Below are 26856 nucleotides of genomic sequence, written 5' to 3'. Positions count from 1 at the left end.
TGTTCAATAGCGGATAAAATGAAAGTGGAGCGAGTTCCAGGTCGTGCGCAACAAACAAAAATGTACACTTGGTTTGACACTCAGAAAGGAAAGGAAAAACATCAACCAATTTGTGAAGACTGTTGACAGCTAGTGAAAGCCATAGGAGCTGCAACCAGGAGCCTCATAAATCTAGTTCCCCATAGGAAACTAATTGAAAACACAGTGATCTCAATTTCTTTCCTGGATGGTTTGTCATCGGGGTTTCGCCTGCCAAATAAGGTTTGTTATACTTACAGACATGATTTTAACAGTTTTAGAAACGTTAGAGTGTTTTCCATCTACATCTACCAATTGTATGCATATCCGAGCTTCTGGGCCTGAGAAACAGGCTGTTTATTTTGGGCACGCTTTTCATCTGGACGTGAAAATACTGCCCCCTAGCCCAAAGAGGTTCAATTAAGCCATTTTGCCACAACTTTGGAAGTATGCTTGGGGTCATTGTCCATTTGGAAGACCCATTTGCGACCAAGCTTTAACTTCCTGACTCATGTCTTGAGATGTTGCTTCAATATATCCACCTAATTTTATTCCCTCATGACCCATCTATTTTGTGAATTGCACCAGTCCCTCCTGCAGCAAAGCACCCCCACAACATGATGCTGCCACCCCCATGCTTCATGGTTGGGATGGTGTTCTCCGGCTTGCAAGGCTGCCTCTTTTTCCTCCAAACATTGTGGCCAAACTGTTGTGGCCAAACAGTTCTATTTTTGTTTCATCAGACCAGAGGACATTTCTCCAAAAGTACGATCTTTGTCCCCATGTGCAGTTGCAAACCGTAGTCTGGCTTTTTTTATGGCGGTTCTGGAGCAGTGGCTTCTTCCTTGCTGAGCGGCCTTTCAGGTTATGTCGATATAGGACTCGTTTTTACTGTGGATATAGATACTTTTGTACCTGTTTCCTCCAGCATCTTCACAAGGTCCTTTGCTGTTGTTCTGGGATTGATTTGCACTTTTCGCACCAAAGTACGTTCATCTCTAGGAGACAGAATGCGTCTCCTTCCTGAGCGTTTTGACGGCTGTGTTGTCCCATGGTGTTTATACTTGTGGACTATTGTTTGTACAGATGAACGTGGTAACTTCAGGCGTTTGGAAATTGCTCCCAAGGATGAACCAGAATTTTTTTCAGAGGTCTTGGCTTATTTCTTTTGATTTTCCCATGATGTCAAGCAAAGAGGCACTGAGTTTGAAGGTAGGCCTTGAAATACTGTCACGTCCTGACCTTAGTTCCTTTTTTATGTCACTATTTTAGTTTGGTCAGGGCGTGAGTTGGGGTGGGCATTCTATGTTTTCTATCTCTATGTGTTTGGCCTGGTATGATTCCCAATCAGAGGCAGCTGGCAATCGTTGTCTCTGATTGAGAACCATACTTAGGTAGCCTGTTTTCCCACTCTTGTGAGTGGTTATTTTCCGTCTCAGTGTTTTTCACTATACGGGACTGTTTCGGGTTTTCTTTATTCGCTTGTTCGTTTGTTTTCTGTGTTCAGTGGAATAAATATGACGAACACTTACCACGCTGCATATTGGTCCGATATTTCCTACTCCTCCTCAGAAGAGGAAGACGACAACCGTTACAAATACATCCGCAGGAACACCTCCAATTGACTCAAATGATGTCAATTAGCCTATCAGAAGCTTCTAAAGCTATGACTTCATTTTCTGGAATTTTCCAAGCTGTTTAAAGGCACAGTCAATTTAGTGTATGTAAACTTATGAACCACTGGAATTGTGATACAGTGAATTATAAGGGAAATTATCTGTGTTTAAATAATTGTTGGAAAAATGACTTGTGTCATGCACAAAGTAGATGTCCTAACCGACTTGCCAAAACTATAGTTTATTAACAATACATTTGTGGAGTGGTTGAAAAACGAGTTTTAACGACTCCAACCTAAGTGTATGTAAACTTCTTACTTCAACTGAATGTTCTATGTGATGATTATATGGGTAAGAAGGGTGTAGCTCTATGGGAGTGGGCTGAGTATGAGATTAAAGATATCCACAGGTTCCAGATCAGTGATATATAATCCGCTTATTTCTACAGGGTATCAGATCGTGGCAGCAGCTGCTTAGGGAAGGGGCAGTGAATAGGGAGGGAAGGGGGCTGGGTATAGGGAATGTGCCATGATGCATTATATTTTACTTGGGACTCATGGATCAATAGGGATCGTCGAGGGCTTAGTCTATACTAACACATACACACACGCTGTGCACGCACACACATTTTTTTTCTGATCGACATGAACACAGTGCATACACATTTTATACACAGTACACCCACCTGATGAATTTCAATTTCACACAACCCTGCATGCAAGAAAAATTATTGGGAAAATGAATGGCACGCGACTACCCCATAGGTGCATATGGAACAGCGATACATTTCTGCATAACAGAAGCCTGGATAGCAACACCACCAATGAGGTTGGCTCTCATCACTTCACCATGGATACCAGTCATGTACTGTAGACAGTGACTGAGTGAAGCAGCATACTAATGAGTGCCTGCATCCCAAATGGCACCCTATTTCCTATTGGGGATTATGGGCCCTGGTCAAATGTAATGCACTGCGTAAGGAATAGGGTGCCATTTAGGACGCAGTCACTGAGTGAGGTGGGAAGAAAGAGGCTTTTAATTCTGTCCTTAATGTCATCTTCAAGCTGTACCACCCACCATCTTCACTTACCAGAGAACAGAGACACAGGCTGTAATCCTGTGTAGTGTAGTCTTGCCATTCAGATGACTCCATCCAGCCTTGAAGCTCTTATCTCAGGCTTCCAGATAGAACTTTTGCCATTGGAGGGGAGGGTGAACCGATGATACTGGGCTTGATTTACTGGACTTCATGTGGCTTCCCATGGATCACTGTCTACGGTTTATAGTATCCCCAGAATCTTAGTGTTAACCTTGTCATCCATGTGGCTCAGTTGGTTGAAGCACAGTGCTGGTTTCACAACGGTTGTGGGTTCAATTTCAGCAGTGGCCATGCCAATAAAAATATCTACTGAAAATGAAAAAAATAGTGTTATACAGTCTACATACTTTACATAGCACATTACACAGTACATTGTTGATGCACCTTTGGCAGCGATTACATCCTTGAGTCTTCTTGGGTATGACCCTACAAGCTTGGCACACTTGTATTTGGGGAGTTTTTCCCATTCCTCTCTGCAGATCCTCTCAAGCTCTGTCAGGATGGATTGGCCACTCTGGCTGGGCCACTCAAGGACATTCAGAGACTTGTCCCAAAGCTACTCCTGCATTGTCTTGACTGTGTGCTTAGGGTTGTTGTCCTGTTGGAAGGTGAACCTTCGCCCCAGTCTGAGGTCCTGAGCACTCTGGAGCAGGTTTTCCTCAAGGATCTCTCTGTACATTGCTATGTTCATCTGTCCCTCGATCCTGATTAGTCTCCCAGTCCCTGCCGCTGAAAAACATCCCCACAGCATAATGCTGCCACCACCATGCTTCACTGGTGCCAGCTTACCTCCAGACATGACGCTTGGCATTCAGGACTAAGAGTTCAATCTTGGTAACATCAGACCAGGGAATTTTGTTTCTCATGGCAAGTGTCATTTAGATGCCTTTTGGCAAACTCCAAGCGTGTTGGCACTCCTTTTACTGAGGAGTGACTTCCATCTGGTTGTCTTTCTGGAAGGCTCTCCCATCTCCACAGAGGAATTCTGGAGCTCTGACCATCGGGTTCTTGTTCACCTCTCTGACCAAGGCCCATCTCCCCCTCAGTTTGGCAAGGCGGCCAGCTCTAGGAAGAGTCTTGGTGGTTCCAAACGTCTTCCGTTTAAGAATCATGGAGGCCACTGTGTTCTTGGGGACCAATACTGCAGACATTTTTTGGTACCCTTCCCTAGATCTGTGCCTCGACACAATCCTGTCTTGGACCTCTGCAGACAATTCCTTCAACCTCATGGCTTGATTTTTGCTCTGACATGAACTGTCAACTGTGGGACCTTATATAGACAGCAATCAATTGAATAATCCAGAGGTGGACTCTAATCAAATTGAAGAAACATCTCAAGGATGATCAATGGAAACAGGATGCACCTGAGCTCAATTTCGAGTCTCATAGCAAATGGTCTTAATACTTTTGTAAATATGGTATCTCTTGGTTTTTATATATCCATTTGCAAAAATGTCTAAAAACCTGTTTTTGCTTTGTCATTGTGGGGTATTGTGAGTAGATTGTTTGTTATTTCATCAATTTTAGAACAAAGCTGTGAAGTAACAACATTTGGAAAAGGGGAAGGCTATCTGAATACTTTCCGAATGCACTGTATAACTATATTTATATATATATATATATAATATAACTGTATATTGTCACGTTATGGCGCACACCTGTCACCATCGTTACACGCACATGCGTGTCTTCAGACTCACCTGAACTTCATCACCTCCCTGATTACCTTTCCTATATATGTCACTCGCTTTGGTTCCTTACCCAGGAGTTATTGTTTCTGTTCCTGTGTCATGTTTGTGCGTTGTTCGTCTTTCTTATTGTGTATTATGTGTTTATTTTTTTTGAACACTCACTCCCTGAACTTGCTTCTCCGGCCTCTAGGTCACCAGGCTGCTCGTTATGGCGCACACCTGTCACCTGCGTGTCTTCAGACTCACCTGGATTCCACACATGGTCACACGTGACAAATATAACTGTGTATAACTGTAGATAACTCAAGGAAAAACGGCTCTAGAATGAACCAATCCGTTACAACGAAAGCATGCACCTCTACAGTAGATCAGTAAGGCTACGTCGCTGAATTACTGTGCTTTTTGATCTCTTCCTATTTCCATCCCTCACTCCCCCCTCTTTCTATCTCCCTCTCTTTCAACTGTTTCTCCTTTTATCTCCATCCCACTACCCCCTCTCCCCTTCCTTCCTCTTCCCCCTTTCTCCACACCTGATCCCGCCTCTGTCCTACCCTTCTCCTCTCTTTTTCCCCTCTCCTCCCTCCCCTCACCTACCTCTCTCCCCCGTCCCTCCGTCAACTCACCTCCCTCTCCCCACTCCTCCCTCTCCCCCCTCCCCCTGCCCACCTCCAGTCCCAGGCCATGCGCATCGTGCGGACGGTGGGCCAGGCCTTTGACGTGTGCCACCAGCTGACCCTGCAGCAGACAGGGGAACAGATCTCAGAGGATGGAGGGGACACCCGCACTGCCGACGCAGAGGGGGCAGACGCCGTGCCAGGTGTGACTGGCATACTGTTTCATCTTTGCTCAGTGGTGACATTCTCTGCTGAGGCTGAATCAGTTAGAGATTGTCGTGTGTGCTGTGACTCCAGCGAGTGTGGAGAGCAGCCAAGTTTGAATTCCATGTTTCAGTTTTTTTGGTCTGAGAAAAGCGCTATAAAAATATTATGTACTATTCATTTGTATGTAAGGAATGGGTTATGTTTCACGTTTTTGCTTGTGATTGTTATTTTGTTTGTTGTTGTTGTCTCTCTGTCTCTCTGTCTCTGTCTCTCTGTCTCTCTGTCTCTCTCTCTCTCTCTCTCTCTCTCTCTCTCTCTCTCTCTCTGTCTTTCTCTCAGCCAAGAAGAGGTTGGCATTGTCTGATTCCACTGACCTTGAAGCCACTACAGAGGAGAGCATCGACCGTTTGTCATCCGACCAGGACAAGAGCCAGGACCTTCACAGTAATGATGGGAAGGTAATGTGTATGACCTGGGTTGTGTTTATTAGAGCAAACCGTTGCAAAATGTTTTACAAAAGAAAACAAAAATATGTATTTGTATTGGACAAGTTCAGGTAGTACATTGTTTTACTCTGTTTCAAAACCGTTTCCCCCTACTAAACCCTGTCTTTCAAAGATAATTCTTAAAAATCCAAATAACTCCACAGATCTTCATTGTGAAGGGTTTAAACACTGTTTCCCATGTTTCCCAACAATTCATGATCATGCTATATATAACCACAAAGGACCTTATTTTTTGCAGTGTAAAGTTTCATTATAGTACAACGGTTTGATTTATCTAATCTTAGCAATTTCTTCTTAGCTAGCTACATAGCCGTCTTTGTATCAAAGATAATTGCGTAATTATCGTATTTTGTCGTCCTAACGTAGTCTACACTGCTAGCTAGCCAGCTAGCCCCCGAATAGCAGCACTGTAGAAACTATTACACTCAACGGAACGACTTGATTAGTGTAGTGTCAACAACGCAGCCACTGCCAGCTAGCCTACAAAGTCAACAACGCAGCCACTGCCAGCTAGCCTACTTCAGCAGTACTGTATCATTTTAATCATTTTAGTCAATAAGATTCTTGCTACATAAGCTTAACTTTCTGAACATTCGAGACGTGTAGTCCACCTGTCATTCCAATCTCCTTGCATTAGCGTAGCCTCTTCTGTAGCCTGTCAACTATGTGTCTGTCTATCCCTGTTCTCTCCTCTCTGCACAGACCATACAAACGCTCCACACCGCGTGGCCGCGGCCCCCTAATCTGGTGGTCCCAGCGCGCACGACCCACGTGGAGTTCCAGGTCTCCGGTAGCCTCTGGAACTGCCGATCTGCGGCCAACAAGGCAGAGTTCATCTCAGCCTATGCCTCCCTCCAGTCCCTCGACTTCTGACGGAAACATGGATCACCACAGATAACACTGCTACTCCTACTGCTCTCTCTTCGTCCGCCCACGTGTTCTCGCACACCCCGAGAGCTTCTGGTCAGCGGGGTGGTGGCACCGGGATTCTCATCTCTCCCAAGTGGTCATTCTCTCTTTCTCCCCTTACCCATCTGTCTATCGCCTCCTTTGAATTCCATGCTGTCACAGTTACCAGCCCTTTCAAGCTTAACATCCTTATCATTTATCGCCCTCCAGGTTCCCTCAGAGAGTTCATCAATGAGCTTGATGCCTTTTGATAAGCTCCTTTCCTGAGGACGGCTCACCTCTCACAGTTCTGGGCGACTTTAACCTCCCCACGTCTACCTTTGACTCATTCCTCTCTGCCTCCTTCTTTCCACTCCTCTCCTCTTTTGACCTCACCCTCTCACCTTCCCCCCTACTCACAAGGCAGGCAATACGCTCGACCTCATCTTTACTAGATGCTGTTCTTCCACTAACCTCATTGCAACTCCCTCCAAGTCTCCAACCACTACCTTGTATCCTTTTCCCTCTCGCTCTCATCCAACACTTCCCACACTGCCCCTACTCGGATGGTATCGCGCCGTCCCAACCTTCGCTCTCTCTCCCCCGCTACTCTCTCCTCTTCCATCCTATCATCTCTTCCCTCTGCTCAAACCTTCTCCAACCTATCTCCTGATTCTGCCTCCTCAACCCTCCTCTCCTCCCTTTCTGCATCCGTTGACTCTCTATGTCCCCTATCCTCCAGGCCAGCTCGGTCCTCCCCTCCCGCTCCGTGGCTCGACGACTCATTGCGAGCTCACAGAACAGGGCTCCGGGCAGCCGAGCGGAAATGGAGGAAAACTCGCCTCCCTGCGGACCTGGCATCCTTTCACTCCCTCCTCTCTACATTTTCCTCCTCTGTCTCTGCTGCTAAAGCCATTTTCTACCACTCTAAATTCCAAGCATCTGCCTCTAACCCTAGCAAGCTCTTTGCCACCTTCTCCTCCCTCCTGAATCCTCCTCCCCCTCCTCCCTCTCTGCAGATGACTTCGTCAACCATTTTGAAAAGAAGGTCGACGACATCCGATCCTCGTTTACTAAGTCAAACGACACCGCTGGTTCTGCTCACACTGCCCTACCCTGTGCTCTGACCTCTTTCTCCCTCTCTCTCCAGATGAAATCTCGCATCTTGTGACGGCCGGCCGCCCAACAACCTGCCCGCTTGACCCTATCCCCTCCTCTCTTCTCCAGACCATTTCCGGAGACCTTCTCCCTACCTCACCTCGCTCATCAACTCATCCCTGACCGCTGGCTACGTCCCTTCCGTCTTCAAGAGAGCGAGAGTTGCACCCCTTCTGAAAAAACCTACACTCGATCCCTCCGATGTCAACAACTACAGACCAGTATCCCTTCTTTCTTTTCTCTCCAAAACTGTTGAACGTGCCGTCCTCGGCCAGCTCTCCCGCTATCTCTCTCAGAATGACCTTCTTGATCCAAATCAGTCAGGTTTCAAGACTAGTCATTCAACTGAGACTGCTCTTCTCTGTATCACGGAGGCGCTCCGCACTGCTAAAGCTAACTCTCTCTCCTCTGCTCTCATCCTTCTAGACCTATCGGCTGCCTTCGATACTGTGAACCATCAGATCCTCCTCTCCACCCTCTCCGAGTTGGGCATCTCCGGCGCGGCCCACGCTTGGATTGCGTCCTACCTGACAGGTCGCTCCTACCAGGTGGCGTGGCGAGAATCTGTCTCCTCACCACGCGCTCTCACCACTGGTGTCCCCAGGGCTCTGTTCTAGGCCCTCTCCTATTCTCGCTATACACCAAGTCACTTGGCTCTGTCATAACCTCACATGGTCTCTCCTATCATTGCTATGCAGACGACACACAATTATCTTCTCCTTTCCCCTTCTGATGACCAGGTGGCGAATCGCATCTCTGCATGTCTGGCAGACATATCAGTGTGGATGACGGATCACCACCTCAAGCTGAACCTCGGCAAGACGGAGCTGCTCTTCCTCCCGGGGAAGGACTGCCCGTTCCATGATCTCGCTATCACGGTTGACAACTCCATTGTGTCCTCCTCCCAGAGCGCTAAGAACCTTGGCGTGATCCTGGACAACACCCTGTCGTTCTCAACTAACATCAAGGCGGTGGCCCGTTCCTGTAGGTTCATGCTCTACAACATCCGCAGAGTACGACCCTGCCTCACACAGGAAGCAGCGCAGGTCCTAATCCAGGCACTTGTCATCTCCCGTCTGGATTACTGCAACTCGCTGTTGGCTGGGCTCCCTGCCTGTGCCATTAAACCCCTACAACTCATCCAGAACGCCGCAGCCCGTCTGGTGTTCAACCTTCCCAAGTTCTCTCACGTCACCCCGCTCCTCCGCTCTCTCCACTGGCTTCCAGTTGAAGCTCGCATCCGCTACAAGACCATGGTGCTTGCCTACGGAGCTGTGAGGGGAACGGCACCTCAGTACCTCCAGGCTCTAATCAGGCCCTACACCCAAACAAGGGCACTGCGTTCATCCACCTCTGGCCTGCTCGCCTCCCTACCACTGAGGAAGTACAGTTCCCGCTCAGCCCAGTCAAAACTGTTCGCTGCTCTGGCCCCCAATGGTGGAACAAACTCCCACACGACGCCAGGACAGCGGAGTCAATCACCACCTTCCGGAGACACCTGAAACCCCACCTCTTTAAGGAATACCTAGGATAGGATAAAGTAATCCTTCCTTCTCACCCCCCTTAAAAATTTAGATGCACTATTGTAAAGTGGCTGTTCCACTCGATGTCATAAGGTGAATGCACCAATTTGTAAGTCGCTCTGGATAAGAGCGTCTGCTAAATGACTTAAATGTAAATGTAAATGTGTTACCCAACATATACAGTGCCCTACATTTCCTCAACCAAAGTTCATCCTTACGACATACGTTTGACTAAAATAAGGTATTGAAATATTCATCATCTCTCTTGTTCTATCGCTCATTTTGAAGGACATTCTCTCAGTCAGAGTAGAGAGAAGTTGAACGATCTGTCTTTTACAGTATACTATCAATAAACTAAACTGGTAAACTAAGGATCATCCTAAAAAAACAAACCATACCTATATCTGAAATGAGCTGAGATAGGGTTAAGGGTCAATCTAGACTCTAGATTAGTTGTTTTACTGTGATGTGGTAAATGTCTGTCTGGCTAACCTGTTGTACAATACAAGGAGGCACTCAAAGACATCCATCATTTCCATAAGGCTGATAACAACCGCCCTCTTTCATTCCAATAGTCTATTTTTTGACTTTGTTTCAATATTTTTTTTAAAGATGAAATGCACTACACACTACACTAAACACTGAATAAAACAATGAAGTCCCATGATGGTAGTGACTGCCCATTACTGGTTCACACTTATTTACCATAATTTATTGACATTACATAACTCTAATAAAATATGTCAGTTGTCTACTTTGTACATGTCCCCATGTGCAGTTGCAAACCGTAGTCTGGCTTTTTTATGGCAGTTTTGGAGCAGTGACTTCTTGCTGAGCGGCCTTTCAGGTTATGTCGTTATAGGACTCGTTTAACTGTGGATATAGATACTTTTGTACCTGTTTCCTCCAGCATCTTCACAAGGTTCTTTGCTGTTGTTCTGGGATTGATTTTCACTTTTCGCACCAAAGTACATTCATCTCTAGGTTGGTGTTTCGTTGGTGTTCTTGTTTTTCTGGTTATCATTAAAGAATATGAATAACCTACCCCACGCTGCATCTTGGTCTAATTCCACCAACGACGATCGTTACAACTACTTCAAATCCCACTTGAGTAGAAGTCAAAGTATATGGTTTTAAATATAGTTAAGTTTCAAAAGTAAATATAATTGCTCAAATGTACTTAAGTATCAAAAGTAATAGTATAAATTGTTTAAAATAATGTATGGGGTTGCAAAATGCCAGTAACTTCCCCAAAATGTCCTGGTTTTCCTGAAAGCCTGGATGGATTCCTGGAATCAGGAGGGAATAAACAGCAAATCTGGGAATCCTCCAACCAGGATTTCTGGAAAACCAGGGAATTTTGTGGAAAGTTACTGTTATCTTACAACCCTTGCAGTATGTAATGCATTGTGTATCCTCAGTCATTATAGATCATAATCACTGACCTGGTACTCATTTTCCCCATCCAAGGACCTAACCCAGCAGCTGACCACATCCAGGTCAGGGCCACCTGTGTCAAGCTTGCTAGCTGTGGACTGCTCTGTGGCACACCAGGTGCAGCTTCTCCAGAGACAGCTCCAGCAGCAGGAGCAGCAGGCCCAGGCTGCTGCAGCACAGGTAGACACACGTTTCCAAACAGTTCCAAATTATGGTTTGCCTTGAAACATGTTGATGTTCAGTTTGCCAAAGTAATGTACACTGTTAGTAAAGGCAGTTGACCAGAAACATACGCTTTGATTTGCAGTGCATAAACAGTACCTTTAAAGTTGCTAGCTAACAACCTGAGAACTGGAGTGTGTGAACAGCACAAGTGGCTCAACTAGGGTTTCAAAGCTACCGGCAATTTACCAAAGTTACTGGAATATTCTGTAATTTTGATAATTAACTGGTAATCTATGGCAATCTATTGTACTTCGGTCATTTATATTTGAATAAGTATTTTTTTAAGTATTTATTTTTATTTTTATATATATATATATATATATATATATATATTAGTATTCCTTTTGTATAACTTTGTCTAAGTTTCTAGTGGATACACCATATGGTTCAAGACTAAATGTATTTAAAAAGCATCTAATCAACAATGGAATTATTTTTCAATTAACTCTGCAACTCTTTCAACTAACTTATTTCACAACTGCCACCAGTTTGGCACCAAAATAAATTAAAGTGTGTAAAAAATGGATAGAAATGATATTTTATGCTGAAACCCTCATATTAAACACCAATGGTATTGACTAAATTGCCTGTTTATATTTAGGGCGATGTTTTACAGCCTTGTCATAAAAATGTGTATTTTAAAATCGTCTTAGCTGTTTGATTATTTTATATATTTTACAACGCGATATGGCCACACAGAGGGCCAGAGATAATTAGACACCTGTGATAATCTGAAGTACCCAAAAAGGTCACTCGATGTTATATGATTAAAAAAAATATATATAGAAAATGTGAAGTTAGCAAAATTCTGATAATTTACTGGTAAACTTAGAATGTTTATATCCAGAAATATAACCTCCCTTTGCAACCCTAGGCTCAGCTGTTGTCCTACACACAAACCTTTGGTTTAATTTCTTTTGGTTGCAACCCTGAGGTATCCCTATAATGATTGACAGTTCAACAAGGCAATTGTGGCTGTAAAGGGGGGACAAGACAGTGCTTTTCATCAAAGGTAGCGCTCATCTCTGCTGGAGTAATAAGACATTCCTTATGGCTAATGAGCAAGCCAGCTCAACGGTGTCACTCTGTGCTCTCTTTTCTGTTTCTTGTTCTCTCTTCTCTTTCCTATAATCACATGGCTTGGTCTATTGAGGTTTGGGCTTACTTTTGATTATAATGAGGGATTCTATCTAATGCTGATTGAACAGCGTCAGAATTGTAGAAGTGAAGAAACATTTGCTTTGATCTTGATCAGTGGGTGTGTGTACCATGAATTTTAATTAGATCTTGTGTGATGTGTGTGTTCGCATTTGTTCGTGCCCCTGGTGTGTGAGCCTGCACACAAACATACCTACATACACCACCGGCCTACTCATTCAAGGGTTTTTCTTAATTTTTTACTAATTTCTACATTGTAGAATAATAGTGAAGATATCAAAACTATGAAATAACACATATGGAATCATGTAACCAAAAAAGTGTTAAACAAATCTAAATATATTTTATAAATAGCCATCCTTTCAAATAGCCACCCTTTGCCTTGATGACAGCTTTGCACACTCTTGGCATTCTCTCAACCAGTTTCATGAGGTAGTCACCTGGAATGCATTTGAATTAACAAGTGTGCCTTAAGTTAATTTGTGGAATTTCTTTCCTTCTTAATGTGTTTGAGCCAAACAATTGTGTTGTGACAAGGTAGGGGGATATTGAGAAGATAATCCTATCTGGTAAAAGACCAACGCCATATTATGGCAAGAACAGCTCAAATAAGCAAAGAGAAACGACAGCCCATCATTACTTTAAGACATGAAGGTCAGTCAATCTGGAACATTTCAAGGACTTTGAAAGTTTGGCTCTCATGAGGACCGCCACAGGAATGGAAGACCCAGAGTTACCTCTGCTGCAAAGGACAAGTCCATTAGAGTTACCAGCTCAGACATTGCAGCCCAAATAAATGCTTCAGAGTTGAAGTAACAGACACATCTCAACATCAACTGTTCAGAGGAGAGTGTGAATAAGGCATTCATGGTCGAATTGCTGCAAAGAAACCACTACTAAAGGACACCAATAAGAAGAGACTTGCTTAGGAGTCAGATACACGAGCAAATTGAAGAGTCCAAATTGGAGATTTTTGATTCCAACCACCGTGTCTTTGTGAGACCCGGTGTGTGTGAACGCAATATCTCTGCATGAGTCTTTCCCACCGTAAAGCATGGAGGAGGAGGTTTTATGGTGTCGGGGTGCTTTGCTGGTGACACTGTCTGTGATTTATTTTTACACCACTTATTACACTTAACCAGCATGACTACCACAGCATTCTGCAGTGATACGCCATCCCATCTGGTTTGGGCTTAGTGGGACTAGTATTTGTTTTTCAACAAGACAATGACCCAACACACCTCCAGGCTGTGTAAGGGCTATTTGACCAAGGAGAGTGAAGTGAAGTGCTGCATCAGATGACCTGGCCTCCACAATCCCCCGACCTCAACCAAATTGAGATGGTTTGGGATGAGTCGGACCGCAGAGTGAAGGAAATGCAGCCAAGTACTCAGCATATGTCGGAACTCCTTCAAGACTGTTGGAAAAGCATTCCAGGTGAAGCTGGTTGAGAGATTGCCAAGAGTGTGCAAAGCTGTCATCAAGGCAAAGGGTGGCTATTTGAAGAATCTCAAACACAAAATGTATTTTGATTTAACACATTTTTTGTTACTACATGATTCCATATGTGTTATTTCATAGGTTTTATGTCTTCGTGGTTATTCTACAATGTAGAAAATAGTAAAAATAAAGAGAAACCCTTGAATGAGTAGGTGTTCTAAAACTTTTGACCGGTAGTGTATATGTGTGTGTGCACTCTAACCTCTCTTCTACATATGCCTACCTAGGTGCGCTTGCTCCAGGACCAGCTGTCAGTGGAGGTGTGTGCCAGGACAGACGCCCAGGCCCGGGTTCAGAGACTCCTACTGCAGAACACTGATCTACTGCAGCACATCTCCCTACTGGTCAATCAGATCCAGGAGCTGGAGCTCAAATCTGTTGCAGGACTCAGCTCCAGTGAGTGGTGGTTCTTCTTCCCATTTGTATTATTTATTAAGGATCCCCATTAGTTCCTGCCTTAATGTTGTCGGACACTATTCCTGGGGTCCAGCAACATTAAGACAGTTATGTACAATCAAAAATATTACATGACATGTGTGTCTCTTCACAGTCCCCGCTTTTCCATGAAGTGTGTTTTTATCTGTTTTTAAAAATCTGATTCTGCTGCTTACATGGCTCTATGTAGTAACGTGCGCCTCCCATAATCTGTTCTGGACTTTGAGATTGTGATTGTGGTGGTATGTCTTGTGGGTTATGCATGGGTGTCCAAGTTGTTTGCTAGTAGTTTAACCAGACAACATTACTCCAGGGTTACTCAAAGCAATTTAGTCACCTCAACATGCTCATTTTCCACATTATTCATTACTAGATTTAGTTGAGGTTTAGGGTTTAGTAAATGATTTGTCCCAAATACAATGGTTTTAGTTTTTGAAATATTTGGGACTAACTTATTTCTTGCAACCCATTCTGAAACTGACTGCAGCTCTTTATTATGTTAGGGTACTAGACAGCTGCCCTGGGGAATTCCTGATTCTACCTGGATTATGTTGGAGAGGCTTCCATTAAATAACACCCTTGGTGCTCTGTTAGACAGACACAATATAGCAGGAATGTGTAAAGCCATAACACATACGTTTTTCCAGCAACAGACTATGATCGATAATGTCAAAAGCCGCACTGAGGTCTAACCAAACAGCTCCCACAATTGTTTTATCATCAATTTCTCTCAGCCAATCATCAGTCATTTGTCATTAGTGTCTTCCTTACATGTTGAATCTCCTTCCCTATAAGCGTGCTGAAAGTCTGTCAATTTGTTTACTGTAAAAAAGCAATATCTGGACAAGCACCATTTTTTCCCAAAAGTTTACGAAGGAAGAGAGAAGGCTAATTGGTTGGCTATTTGAGCCAGTAAAGGGGGCTTTACTGTTCTTTGGTAGCGGAATTACTTTTCCTTCCCACCAGGCCCGAGGGCACACTTTCAAATAGGAGTGGCATCTCTTACTTTTTCTTCATCCCTTTGCTCTTTGATTGTCTGCCTTTCTTTATTCCTCCTTCTCTCTTCATCCCTTGTTCTCTTCATCTCTCTCCCTCCTCTTCCATTTATATTTCTAGTTGTAGCCTAGTGGTTAGAGCATTGGACTAGTAACTGAAAGGGTGCAAGTTCAAATCCCCGAGCTGACAAGGTACAAAATCTGTTGTTCTGCCCCTGAACAGGCAGTTAACCCACTGTTCCTAGGCTGTCATTGAAAATAAGAATTTGTTCTTAACTGACTTGCCTTGTAAAATATATTTAAAAAATCTCTCTTTCTTCATCCATCTCTCATCATCCCTCCCTCTCTTATCTCTTCATCCCTTTTTCTCCACTCACCCTCTTCATCCTTGTTTCTCTTCTCCTCTCTCACCCTCTCTTCATGCCTCCCTTCTCTTTCTTTGGTTCTCTTGCTCTTCCTTTCACACAGGTGATTCTGTACTATTATGTCAACTCAGCAAAAAGAGAAACGTCCCTTTTTCAAGACCCTGTCTTTCACAGATTATTCGTAAAGATTCAAATAACTCCACAGATCTTCATTGTAGAGGGTTTAAACACGGTTTCCCATGCTTGTTCAATGAACCATAAACAATTAATTAACATGCACCTGTGGAACGGTCATTAACTTCTTGGTGACAGGGGGCAGTATTTTCACGTCCGGATGAAATGCATGCCCAAATTCAACTGCCTGCTACCCATCCCCAGAAGATAAGATATGCATATTATTAGTAGATGTGGATTCAAAACACTCGGAAGTTTCTAAATCTGTTTGAATAATGTATGTGAGTATAACAGAACTTATGTAGCAGGCGAAACCCAGAGGAAAAACCATTCAGATGTATTTTAATATTTTAGAGGCCACTCTTTTTCAATGAGTTTTCATATGGAATTCAGATTTCTAAGGGACCTTCTTGCAGTTCGTACCACTTCCACTGGATGTCACCAGTCTTTTAGAAATTGGTTGAGGTTTTTCCTTTGTGTAATGAAGAAGTAGCTGTGTTCAAAACAAGGGTCACTTCAAGTGTACTGTTTGTTAAAGACGCGTGACCAGAAAGGTAGCGTCAGTTTGTTTTCTTCCTGTATTGAACACAGATCATCCCATCTTCAATTTTATCGATTATTTACTTTAATAAATACCTAAAGGTGTATTAGAAAAGTAGTTTGAAATGTTTTGGCAAAGTTTATAGGTACATTTTGAGAAATTTTGTAGTCACGCTGCTCAAGTTGGAACCGGAGTTTTTCTGGATCAAACTCGCCAAATAAATGGACATTTTGGATATACACTGCTCAAAAAAATAAAGGGAACACAAAAATAACACATCCTAGATCTGAATGAATTAAATATTCTTAAATACTTTTTTCTTTACATAGTTGAATGTGCTGATAACAAAATCACACATTTGATTTCCATTGATAATGTTTATCAACCCACGGAGGTCTGGATTTGGAGTCACACTCAATTAAAGTGGAACACCACACTACAGGCTGATCCAACTTTGATGTAATGTCCTTAAAACAAGTCCAAATGAGGCTCAGTAGTTTGTGTGGCCTCCACATGCCTGTATGACCTCCCTACAATGCCTGGGCATGCTCCTGATGAGGTGGCGGATGGTCTCCTGAGGGATCTCCTCCCAGACATGGAGGGCTGTGCGGCCCCCCAAAGAAATGCCACCCCACCCCACACCATGACTGACCCACTGCCAAACCGGTCATGCTGGAGGATGTTGCAGGCAGCAGAACGTTCTCCACGGCGTCTCCAGACTCTGTCACATGTGCTCAGTGTGAACCTGCTTTCATCTGTGAAGAGCACAGGGCGCCAGTAGTGAATTTGCCAATCTTGGTGTTCTCTGGCAAATGCCAAACATCCTGCACGGTGTTGGGCTGTAAGCACAACCCCCACCTGTGGACGTCGGGCCCTCATGCCACCCTTATGGAGTCTGTTTGAGCAGACACATGCACATTTGTGGCCTGTTGGAGGTCATTTTGCAGGGCTCTGGCAGTGCTCCTCCTGCTCCTCCTTGCACAAAGGCAGAGGTAGCAGTCCTTCTGCTGGGTTGTTGCCTTCCTACGGCCTCCTCCACGTCTCCTGATGTACTGGCCTGTCTCCTGGTAGCGCCTCCATGCTCTGGACACTACGCTGACAGACACAGCTCGCATTGATGTGCCATCCTGGATGAGCTGCACTACCTGAGCCACTTGTGTGGGTTGTAGACTCCTTCTCATGCTACCACTAGAGTGAAAGCACCGCCAGCATTCAAAAGTGACCAAAACATCAGCCAGGAAGCATAGGAACTGAGAAGTGGTCTGTGGTCACCACCTGCAGAACCACTCCTTTATTGGGGGTGTCTTGCTATTTGTATATCATTTCCACCTGTTGTCTATTCCATTTGCACAACAGCATGTGAAATGTATTGTCAATCAGTGTTGCTTCCTAAGTGGACAGTTTGATTTCACAGAAGTGTGATTGACTTGGAGTTACATTGTGTTGTTTAAGTGTTCCCTTTATTTTTTTGAGCGGTGTATATCGACTTAATTAATTGAACAAAAAGACAATTTTTGATGTTTATGGGACATATTGAAGTGCCAACAGAAGAAGCTCGTCGAAGGTAAGGCATGATTTATATTCATATTTCTGCGTTTTGTGTCGTGCCTGTAGGGTTGAAATATGTTTTCTCTCTTTTGTTTACGGAGGTGCTATCCTCAGATAACAGCATCGTTTGTTTCCGCCGAAAAGCATTTTTGAAATCTGACATGTTGGGTGGATTCACAACATGTGTAGCTTTAATTTGGTATCTTACATGTGTGATTTCATGAAAGTTTGATTTTTACAGTAATTTATTTGAATTTGGTGCTCTGCATTTTCCCTGGCTTTTGGCCAGGTGGGATGCTAGCGTCCCACATAACCTCTCTGGGATAAGACACTAACAGCTTACAGACGTTAGGCAAATAAGGTCACAGTTATGAAAACTTAGGACACTAAAGAGGCCTTTCTACTGACTCTGAAAAACACCAAAAGAAAGATGTACAGGGTCCCTGCTCATCTGCGTGAACGTGCCTTACAAATGCTGCAAGGAGGCATGAGGACTGCAGATGTGGCCAGGGAAATAAATTGCAATATCTGTACTGTGAGATGCCTAAGACAGCGCTACAGGGAGACAGGACGGAGAGCAGATCGTCCTCGCAGTGGTAAACCACGTCTAACAACACACATACTGGATGGTGTGATGTTCGGTACAGGATGGCAACAACTGCCCGAATTACACTAGGAAAGCACAATCCATCCATCAGTGCTCAGACTGTCCGCAATAGGCTAAGAGGCCTCACTAGGGCTTCTAGGCCTGTTGTAAGGCAGGTCCTCACTAGACATCACCGGAAACAATGTCGCCAATGGGCACAAACCCACCGTCGCTGGACCAGACAGGACTGGCAAAAAGTGCTCTTCACTGACGAGTCGCGGTTTTGTCTCACCAGGGGTGATGGTCGGATTCGCGTTTATCGTTGAAGGAATGAGCGTTACACCGAGGTCTGTACTCTGGAGCGGGATCGATTTGGAGGTGGAGGGTCCGTCATGGTCTGGGGTGGTGTGTCACAGCATGATCGGACTGAGCTTGTTGTCATTACAGGCAATCTCAATGCTGTGTGTTACAGGGAAGATCCTCCTCCATGTGGTACCCTTCCTGCAGGCTCATCCTGACATGACCCTCCAGCATAACAATGCCACCAGCCATACTGCTCGTTCTGTGTGTGATTGCCTGCAAGGAATGTCAGTGTTCTGCCATGGCCAGTGACGAGCCCATTCTCAATCCCATTGAGCACGTCTGGGACCTGTTGGATCGGAGGGTGAGGGCTAGGGCCATTCCCCCCAGAAATACCGGGAACTTGCGGGTGCCTTGGTGAAAGAGGTGGGGTAACATCTCACAGCAAGAACCAGTCAAATCTGGTGCAGTCCATGAGGAGCTGCACTGCAATACTTAATGCAGCTGGTGTCCACACCAGATACGGTTTGTTACTTTTGATTTTGACCTCCCCTTTGTTCAGGGACATATTATTCCATTTCCGTTAGTCACATGTCTGTGGAACTTGTTCATTTTGTCTGTTGTTGAATCTTATGTTCATACATACATTTTCATGTTAAGATTGCTGAAAATAAACACAGTTGACAGTGAAGACGTTTCTTTTTCTGCTGAGTTTTTAAAATAATTATCCACATTGACATCACAGCTCGTAAGCAACACTGTCATCTTGCCCTTTTTAATCTATCATCATCTCCTCTCTCAGTCCTGTCCTCAACTCACTTCCTCTCGCTATATTCCCTCCACTCATCTTCTTTCCTCCATTCCAACAAATTCTCTCTCTTCTCTCCACAGTGGGCTCCCAAGACAGTCTGCTGGAGATCACCTTCCGTGCCAAGCCACCCTCCTTGCTATATGACATCACCACCACCCACACCTCCATGGGCCCCCTACAGGGTCAGCCCCAGATAACCAATGGCCCCTGGGCCTCTATCCTACCAGGGGCCTCTCCTCCAGGGACCAGGGCCCCGGACAGCCACTCTCTGGGCCCGGGCGGAGTGAGGCTAGAGTGCTTCCGCTTCCCTCGTAGTGGGGGAGGGGGCAACCACGAGAGCCAGAACCAGGAGGCTGAGAGTCCATGCTCGGGCTGCCCAGGCGGGGACTCCCCTCTGGGGGTTCTTGGATCCCTGGAGCTCCTCCGTTTCCGAGAGTCGGGGATAGGTTCGGAGTACGAGTCCAACGCGGATGAGAGCAGTGACAGGGACAGCTGGGGGCGGGGCGAGGGGGCGCGGCCTGAGGGCGTGGCACTTCTGTTCAACGTAATGAATGCGGAGAGCCCCGCGGACTGTCTGGGTGATGAGGTGGCCGTGTAGCCCTCCACGGCTTCGACTTCACCCAAGAACGAAATCATATCACACAGTCTACAGTTCTATGGTGTTAACTGTTCACCACCCTCCAAACTCTGCTCTGCAGTCCTTTTGTGTGATATTTGTTTGTTGCATTTTTTGTATTTGTTGGATATTTTGTTTATATTTGGTCACGTTTGTCTGATGTTTATTTATATCTGTTGCAGTTAATTACATGTGTTTCTTGAATGTGTTTACATTTTTTCATACATTTTGTCTCAGCACTTGACTTGCTGCTGCTGTTCCTGCTCTCCTGGGCTTACTGCTGTGTAGCTGTAGTTTGTCACAGCTGTCTAAAATATGTGGTTCTGGTCTGTGTTATTGAAGCATTGTGTAGTAGTGAAACACACCCGGCATGGCCAGTCGTTGGCGCTGTTTGTTTGTTTTTTGACGAAAAGACTTTGAATGAGTTGAAAATGAGTAAAAGTCTAATGTAAAAACTGCGAACTTCAAAAGCCCGCTGTACTAGTGCTGTATTACATGACTGGATCTCATTTGTGTCTGACAATTGATTCAAGACAGTTTACATTCAAGTTTTCCTCCACCGTGATGCTCCATGCAATAAGTCCTCTTTCCCAAGACTTTGGTACGATTCACTTTTGAGCCAACTCAATATCATACACCCAAAAAGTTGTTGTTGTTTGTTTGGTGCAATTGAAGAAAGAAAACAAATGAGTGGTCTTTTGTTGAATGACAACACACACTTCATTGAATAATCCCTACTCTTGACCAATGACTGATGAAGGGCGTAGACTTCGGCACCGAACATCAGCTTGCCTCAATTTCTTTTGTGTTCACAAACAGCCGAACAAACCCTTGCCGAAGACCAAAACTTCACAAAATGGCGTCATAATATATGCATGAACTGTTTCGGAAGGGAAGCGGACGCCTTAAGTGTACAATATATCTCACCACAGTTATTTACCGTCTCTCCCAATACATGCTAGGGTTTAGATGGAACCAATAATATCTCACTAGTCTCTAATATCAAATTTAAATCACATGTATTTATATAGTCCTTCGTACATAAGCTGATATCTCAAAGTGCTGTACAGAAACCCAGCCTAAAACCCCAAACAGCAAGAAAAGCAGGTGTTGAAGCACTAATAGAGTAGAGGTTTGAAGCCAATTGAATATCACTTAGCCAACATGTTATTACGCCTATATCTACACTAGCTCAACATAGCGATTTTTCCCTCTCCCAAGATTAAGGCGGTTAGGATTCAGTTTGGAGGCAACTATATATCACTACTCTTTAGACATTTACTGACTTTATCATCCCCCTAAGGACAATTTGTTTGCAACACAGAGGTGTGTGTGTGTAACAAAATCATCAGCAGCATATTTAGCAGGTTCTGCTCTCCCTGCAACTTGGCTGTCACTGCTCCCCCATGTCTCCGTACTGCACCAATGCTGCATTGTCATGTTCTAATGGCCCAGCTGTCAAACAGGCAGGACTTTTTGAGTCGGCTCCAAGCCACTGACTCATCGTATTGGGACCACGTCTTTGAGCGCTCTCCAAATCGATACATTGCTTACGTCGCTCTCTTTTTTTTAATGTGTTTTACTCCCTCTCTCTCTCCCTCACACACACACACACTATTTTTCCGTCACCCTCCATTTTTGCGTTTGACTATTTTTCTACTCTTCTCTCTTGTCGTGTCTTTGGCTATGCCGGATTAAGTGATATGACAAGCTATTCTATAAAATAATTTATCCGTAATTAACATTACCTGATTGAGCTAATCATGTAAATGTAATTAACTAGAGAGTCGGGGCACCACGAAAAAATATTTATAGAGCTGTTATCTTCTGAATAATCTCTTAAAGACCTAGTAATATTTTACATCAATAGCAGTCAATATTAATCGTCATCTTAATTCAGTCTCATCTGAAAGTTGTAAATTCTTGGTTATCTGCATGAACCCTGGCTAACAAGTTGAATCAGCAATACAAAATGGGGTTTAATTATTTATTTACTAAATACTTAACTAATCACACAGAATTACACATACACATAATTAAATTGTAACTTGATTACAAATTCGTCATAAAGGAAAAAGTCTCTAGCGGGCGGAACAGATATGACAGCTGGTTACACAAAAGAAAAGGGCTGGGTTTGAGTGAAAGAGCGGGAAGACTGACGAACAAAGGGCGAAGCTGTGCTATAGTAAATACAGAATCTTATGCATTCTAAATTATCGCCCATTTGGAACAGGAAAATGCAATAAATTTTACTCTGAGCTGCGCTTCGGTAGGTTGGTGGTAGATGGAAGGCTGTGTTGCCCAACCGAGTCCTTTGTCCTTTGAAGAATGTCTCTGCTGGTAAATTGGATACGTTGTAGTAATGTCTTTGTGTGGTAGATGGGATACTCTGTCTGTTCCTTCCTAACCTTCGTTTGCAGCTGCTGTTGCTAACTCAACAGCTAGGAGGTATCACTTCTGTAGTGAATAAGAGTTCAAAGTACATACCATTCCCAACCAAAGCTCATGCTGATGTTGGCTTCGTTCTGTAGTTATCTGAACCATTCTGACATCGGACCGTCGTCCTCACATCCTCGGAACAGGAGGTTACATTGTCGTCAAGGCTTTATATAGGAAGGGAGAGGAGGGCGTGTTTGAACATTTTTATAGCCCATGTCCCTTCACAGGGCGGGCCACTGATTGAGCATAGCCCTAACCTTATGAAAACCCACATCTCACATTTTAGAAGCTAAAATCACATTTCATCCCATCACGAATAATTTCATATTCAAACATGTAAATTGAACAACAATTCCGTGTGAATCTGATAACTCTGATGTGTAGACTTTCCACTGTAGAGTTTGTCATCTTATCATTGATGAAAATGTCTCAGATGACAACCGAACTGACATCATATTCATTAAGTACCACCGCATATGTTCAATTGGTTGGAATACCAGAATATAGTTAATTTCCCACCACCTTCTGATGTTCCCAGAATCTCTATGTTAACCAAGGTGTTTGAAAATGTAACATCAGTAGGGTAGAGAGAGGAAAAAGGGGGGAAGAGGTATTTATGACTGTCATAAACCTACCCCCAGGCCAACTAACTTCATGACACTCTCAATCGTTTATTTTCAGGGTCATGTCTTTTCTGATATGAAAGTGTACAAAAAGTGGAAAGGGAAGATACATCCAGTTGGACAACTGACTAAGTGCATTCAGTTAGGTGTGATGTCACTAATGCTCTCCTCACTGAATTAAACACCCATTCTCAAATGCCATGTTCAATGTATCTCCTCTTATAGCTCATCTGAATTAATTAAAAATAGCTTACTGTCTTAGAAGGTGTCCCAAATAGCACCCTATTCCCTATGTAGGGCACTGCATTTGAACAAAACCTGATCAAAATAAGTGCACTACATAGTGAATCGGGTGCCATTTGGGACATATCCTTAGTTCGCCTTATCCAGACCCGGGTTCAAATACTATTTAAAATCTTTCAAATATTTTAAGCAAACCCCTTTAAGATGGGCGGGGGGTGCACTTTTGGGACTGTTCTATTACATCCATTGCAAAAGGCAAGCTCAATCAAGCACAGCTGAAGTATTTGAAATGATTTCAAATAGTATTTCAACCCATGTCTGCTCTTCTCATATTCAGCACCGATTCTCCTCTGGATACGACTTTCCGTTCTCCAACTAACGTTGACCTTTTCTACTATCTGTCTCTGTGGGTATTTATAGCTATTTTCTGTCTGTGGACTGTGTTGAGATCATTTTTAAAGGTGCCGGCCGAACTGGGAGAGTGAGAAGACAACAGCGCATTCGTTAAGCTCAACGTGACAAGACTACTGACACCTCCCTATTGCCTAACTTTGGGTAGCTAATGAGGTCGAACACGTAAATGTTGGACATGCTACAAAACATTTGATGTTTATGGAATCGAGTGTTTTGACTCATCAGAGTTCTGAAGGTGTGTGCCCCTGTCTGATGGTTGACTTCATGACTATATAGCTGATATGACGGTCATTTCTAAATCAATATTTTCAGTGCTTCAGCTTAAAGTGCAGCCAAAAGTTCCATGAATATCAAGAAAAATATTCAGCTTTTCATTTTTTATTAATTTGTAAATATTAATAAAAACAATTTCACTTCAAAATTATTGGGTATTATGTGTAGGTCAGTGACACAAAAACTCAATTTAATCTATTTTAAATGCAGGAAAAAGTGGAAAAAGGGAAGTGGTGTGAATACTTTCTGAAGGCACTGCAGCTGATTCAGACGATCATTTCTAAATCACAAATTCAGCGCTTCAGATAAAAGTGCTGCCAAAAGTAGGTGACACTTTCTCAACAAATCTTACATTGTTAGCTTAAAAATATGTTTTAACCCATCAATATTTGAGACAGAGATAGTCACACCCTATTTCTTCAGGTTGTCAGAGTATGTTGTCAAAAAGCACAACTCTGTAGGACTGACACACCCTGTATTGAGACTACAAAGGAAAGTAGTAAAAATTGCGGTATGGTAACAGCCCAAATATGCTCTTTGTGCTTTGAGGTAACACTCACAGTGGCCTGCAGATGAGTACTAAGAAGAGCACTGTGATAATGATTATTGGAAATTAGAGAACAAAACCTGGGCCAACAAACATCAAACAGTCAGAACAATGTTTATTATATCCTTTTCATATAATAAAACCTAGTTATCCATTTTTTGCTCCTGACACTGTCTAGCCTATAGCTACAACATATCTAGCTTACTCTCAAACAAGGACCGATAACAGTTAGGCTGTCTATGTATAGAGGTCAGTCCCTCCTGATCTCCTTCTGTGGTCGGTCTTTTATGGAGGCGGAGAGTGTTTACTCCTGTCAAAATCTGTCCACGATAAGCAGATCAATAAGAAAACCGCCTGCCTTCTCGCCTTTGGCAAATATGGGCACCTGCAGCCCAATATGGTGACCGGAGTATGGGTGTGTCTAAAGGACGGGTGTATGGAAAGAAAATCAGCTAATTGGGTAGATTTGTTGCCCCTCAAGACCGTTTTGCGTGGCTGACTGGGCTGCACGAGTCAAGTCGATAAGCCAGCGACCAGTGCACCGATGTTGTTTCGATGTGCCTGCTGACCACTGATAGGGGCTTGCTACTATCAGTCTGGTGGTGTTGCCGACGGTAGCAAATGTTTTCCCTCCCATGATTTTATTTCAAGTAGGATAGCAGCCCGCACAAGAAATGACTAATGGTGATAACCATCTAGATGTCACCTTGATATGTACATACAATCTACTCAATGGGGAGGGCATGAATGGCAACGACACAGGGACACAGCGCTCTTCGCTCCCGCTTGACAAGCACTACTGTCCTGCAACGGCCTGGGAAGTAGCCAGCTACCTAGTAGCCAATATCAGGGTGACAGTCACAGTAAGCACACGCATACAACTCACGAAGCAACAGTACACTGATGCTTCACGTTAATACAAAATAAACAATTGTCAGTTTTATAACCTTTTTTTAAAAAGTATTATTTGTATAAAACTAACAGTGAAATATGACTCAGACTCAAATGTATGATAGTTTCATGGTAAGATACAAAATAAACACTGCTCAATCAATCAAAACCGTTTAACCTGTAGCAGAGCGCATTCCCCATGCCCCTTGCTTTTGACACACCCACTACTTCAGACACACCCACTCTGCATACTGCGGTCGCCATATTGTAATGCAGCTACCCCCTTCTCACCTTTGGAACAACGACTTCAGTTGTTGGAACGGTCAGTCGACTATCTTGTCAATATAATAGAAAAGATTTAGTTATGGTCAAGTACTTCCATATTATTGCTTTCTTAGAAAGGCTGTGTGGCTGTTTGGGATTGCACGCCCACGATACGTAAACATGGATGAGTAGGCTAGTGCGAGAACTTTTGATTCATCTGTTGCTTTCCTAAAAACACTTCCAAGAAAACATTGAGCAACATTCACAACAGAATATAATTTAATAACAATATAATTTAATAGTGATATCATTTAACTTTCCATATGTACATATTGAATACCATATTGCCAAGACTGGCTATACTGCCATTATTCCTTTACTTCTGAAATCCCTATGATGTTCACAGTTGATTCACAGCTGATCAATGTTGTGTGTGAAAAGTGTTAAGCAGACAGATCTGATTGGAGGACCAGGATCCAGATGTTTTTCTTCATGATGAATTGTGTGTGCAGTAACTCCCAATAACCACCATTTGTCACACCCTTATCTGTTTCACCTGTCTTTGTGATTGTCCTCCCCCCTCCCCCCTCCCCCCTCCAGGTGTCGCCCATCTTCCCCATTATCCCCTGTGTATTCATGCCTGTGTTCTCTGTTTGTCTGTTGACAGTTTGTCTTGTTTGTCAAGTGAACCAGCATTTTTGTCTCAGCTCCTGCTTTTCCCAGTCTCTCTTTTTCTCACCCTCCTGGTTTTGTCCTGACTCTGAGCCTGCCTGCCTGACCCCTCTGCCTGACCCTGAGCCTGCCTATCGTCCGGTACCGTTGCCCCACCTCTGGTTTACTGACCCCTTCCTGCCTTGTCCTGTCTATTGCCTGCCCCTGTTGGATTATTAAACCATTGTTAATTCGACGTTGTCTGCATCTGGGTCTTACCTTCATACCTGATACTATTATCACTAACTCATTTTAACTCCCAGTAACCACCAACTATCACAAACTAAAACTAACTCCAAGTAAACCAACACTAACTATCATAACTCAAACATACTACCAAAAAGTCAAACGTACTACCACTAAGTCAAACAACAGATGTGGGATCTTAATTTGGTCACCCTTTTGCTGAAGAACTTTCTTACAATGCAGGAAATTATAAA

At 43.7% G+C, this 26856-nt stretch overlaps 1 protein-coding gene across 2 annotated transcripts in view; it reads left to right on the top strand.

Annotated features, from left to right (window-relative positions):
- Positions 1-20520, top strand: part of LOC118401715 (carboxyl-terminal PDZ ligand of neuronal nitric oxide synthase protein-like) — a 29530-nt gene extending 9010 nt beyond the window's left edge. For both annotated transcript variants that reach the window (XM_035799295.1, XM_035799294.1), the window contains 5 exons: positions 5097-5241; positions 5585-5703; positions 10791-10937; positions 13868-14036; positions 19476-20520. In XM_035799295.1, coding sequence (XP_035655188.1) covers positions 5097-5241; positions 5585-5703; positions 10791-10937; positions 13868-14036; positions 19476-19993 — 1098 coding nt within the window. In that variant the 3' untranslated portion in view covers positions 19994-20520. The remainder of the gene's footprint in view (positions 1-5096; positions 5242-5584; positions 5704-10790; positions 10938-13867; positions 14037-19475) is intronic.
- The last annotated feature ends 6336 nt before the right edge of the window (positions 20521-26856 follow it).

Source organism: Oncorhynchus keta, chromosome 23 (assembly GCF_023373465.1).
Source record: "Oncorhynchus keta strain PuntledgeMale-10-30-2019 chromosome 23, Oket_V2, whole genome shotgun sequence".
Lineage (NCBI taxonomy): Eukaryota > Metazoa > Chordata > Actinopteri > Salmoniformes > Salmonidae > Oncorhynchus > Oncorhynchus keta.
This window is presented reverse-complemented; position numbering and strand designations above follow the sequence as displayed.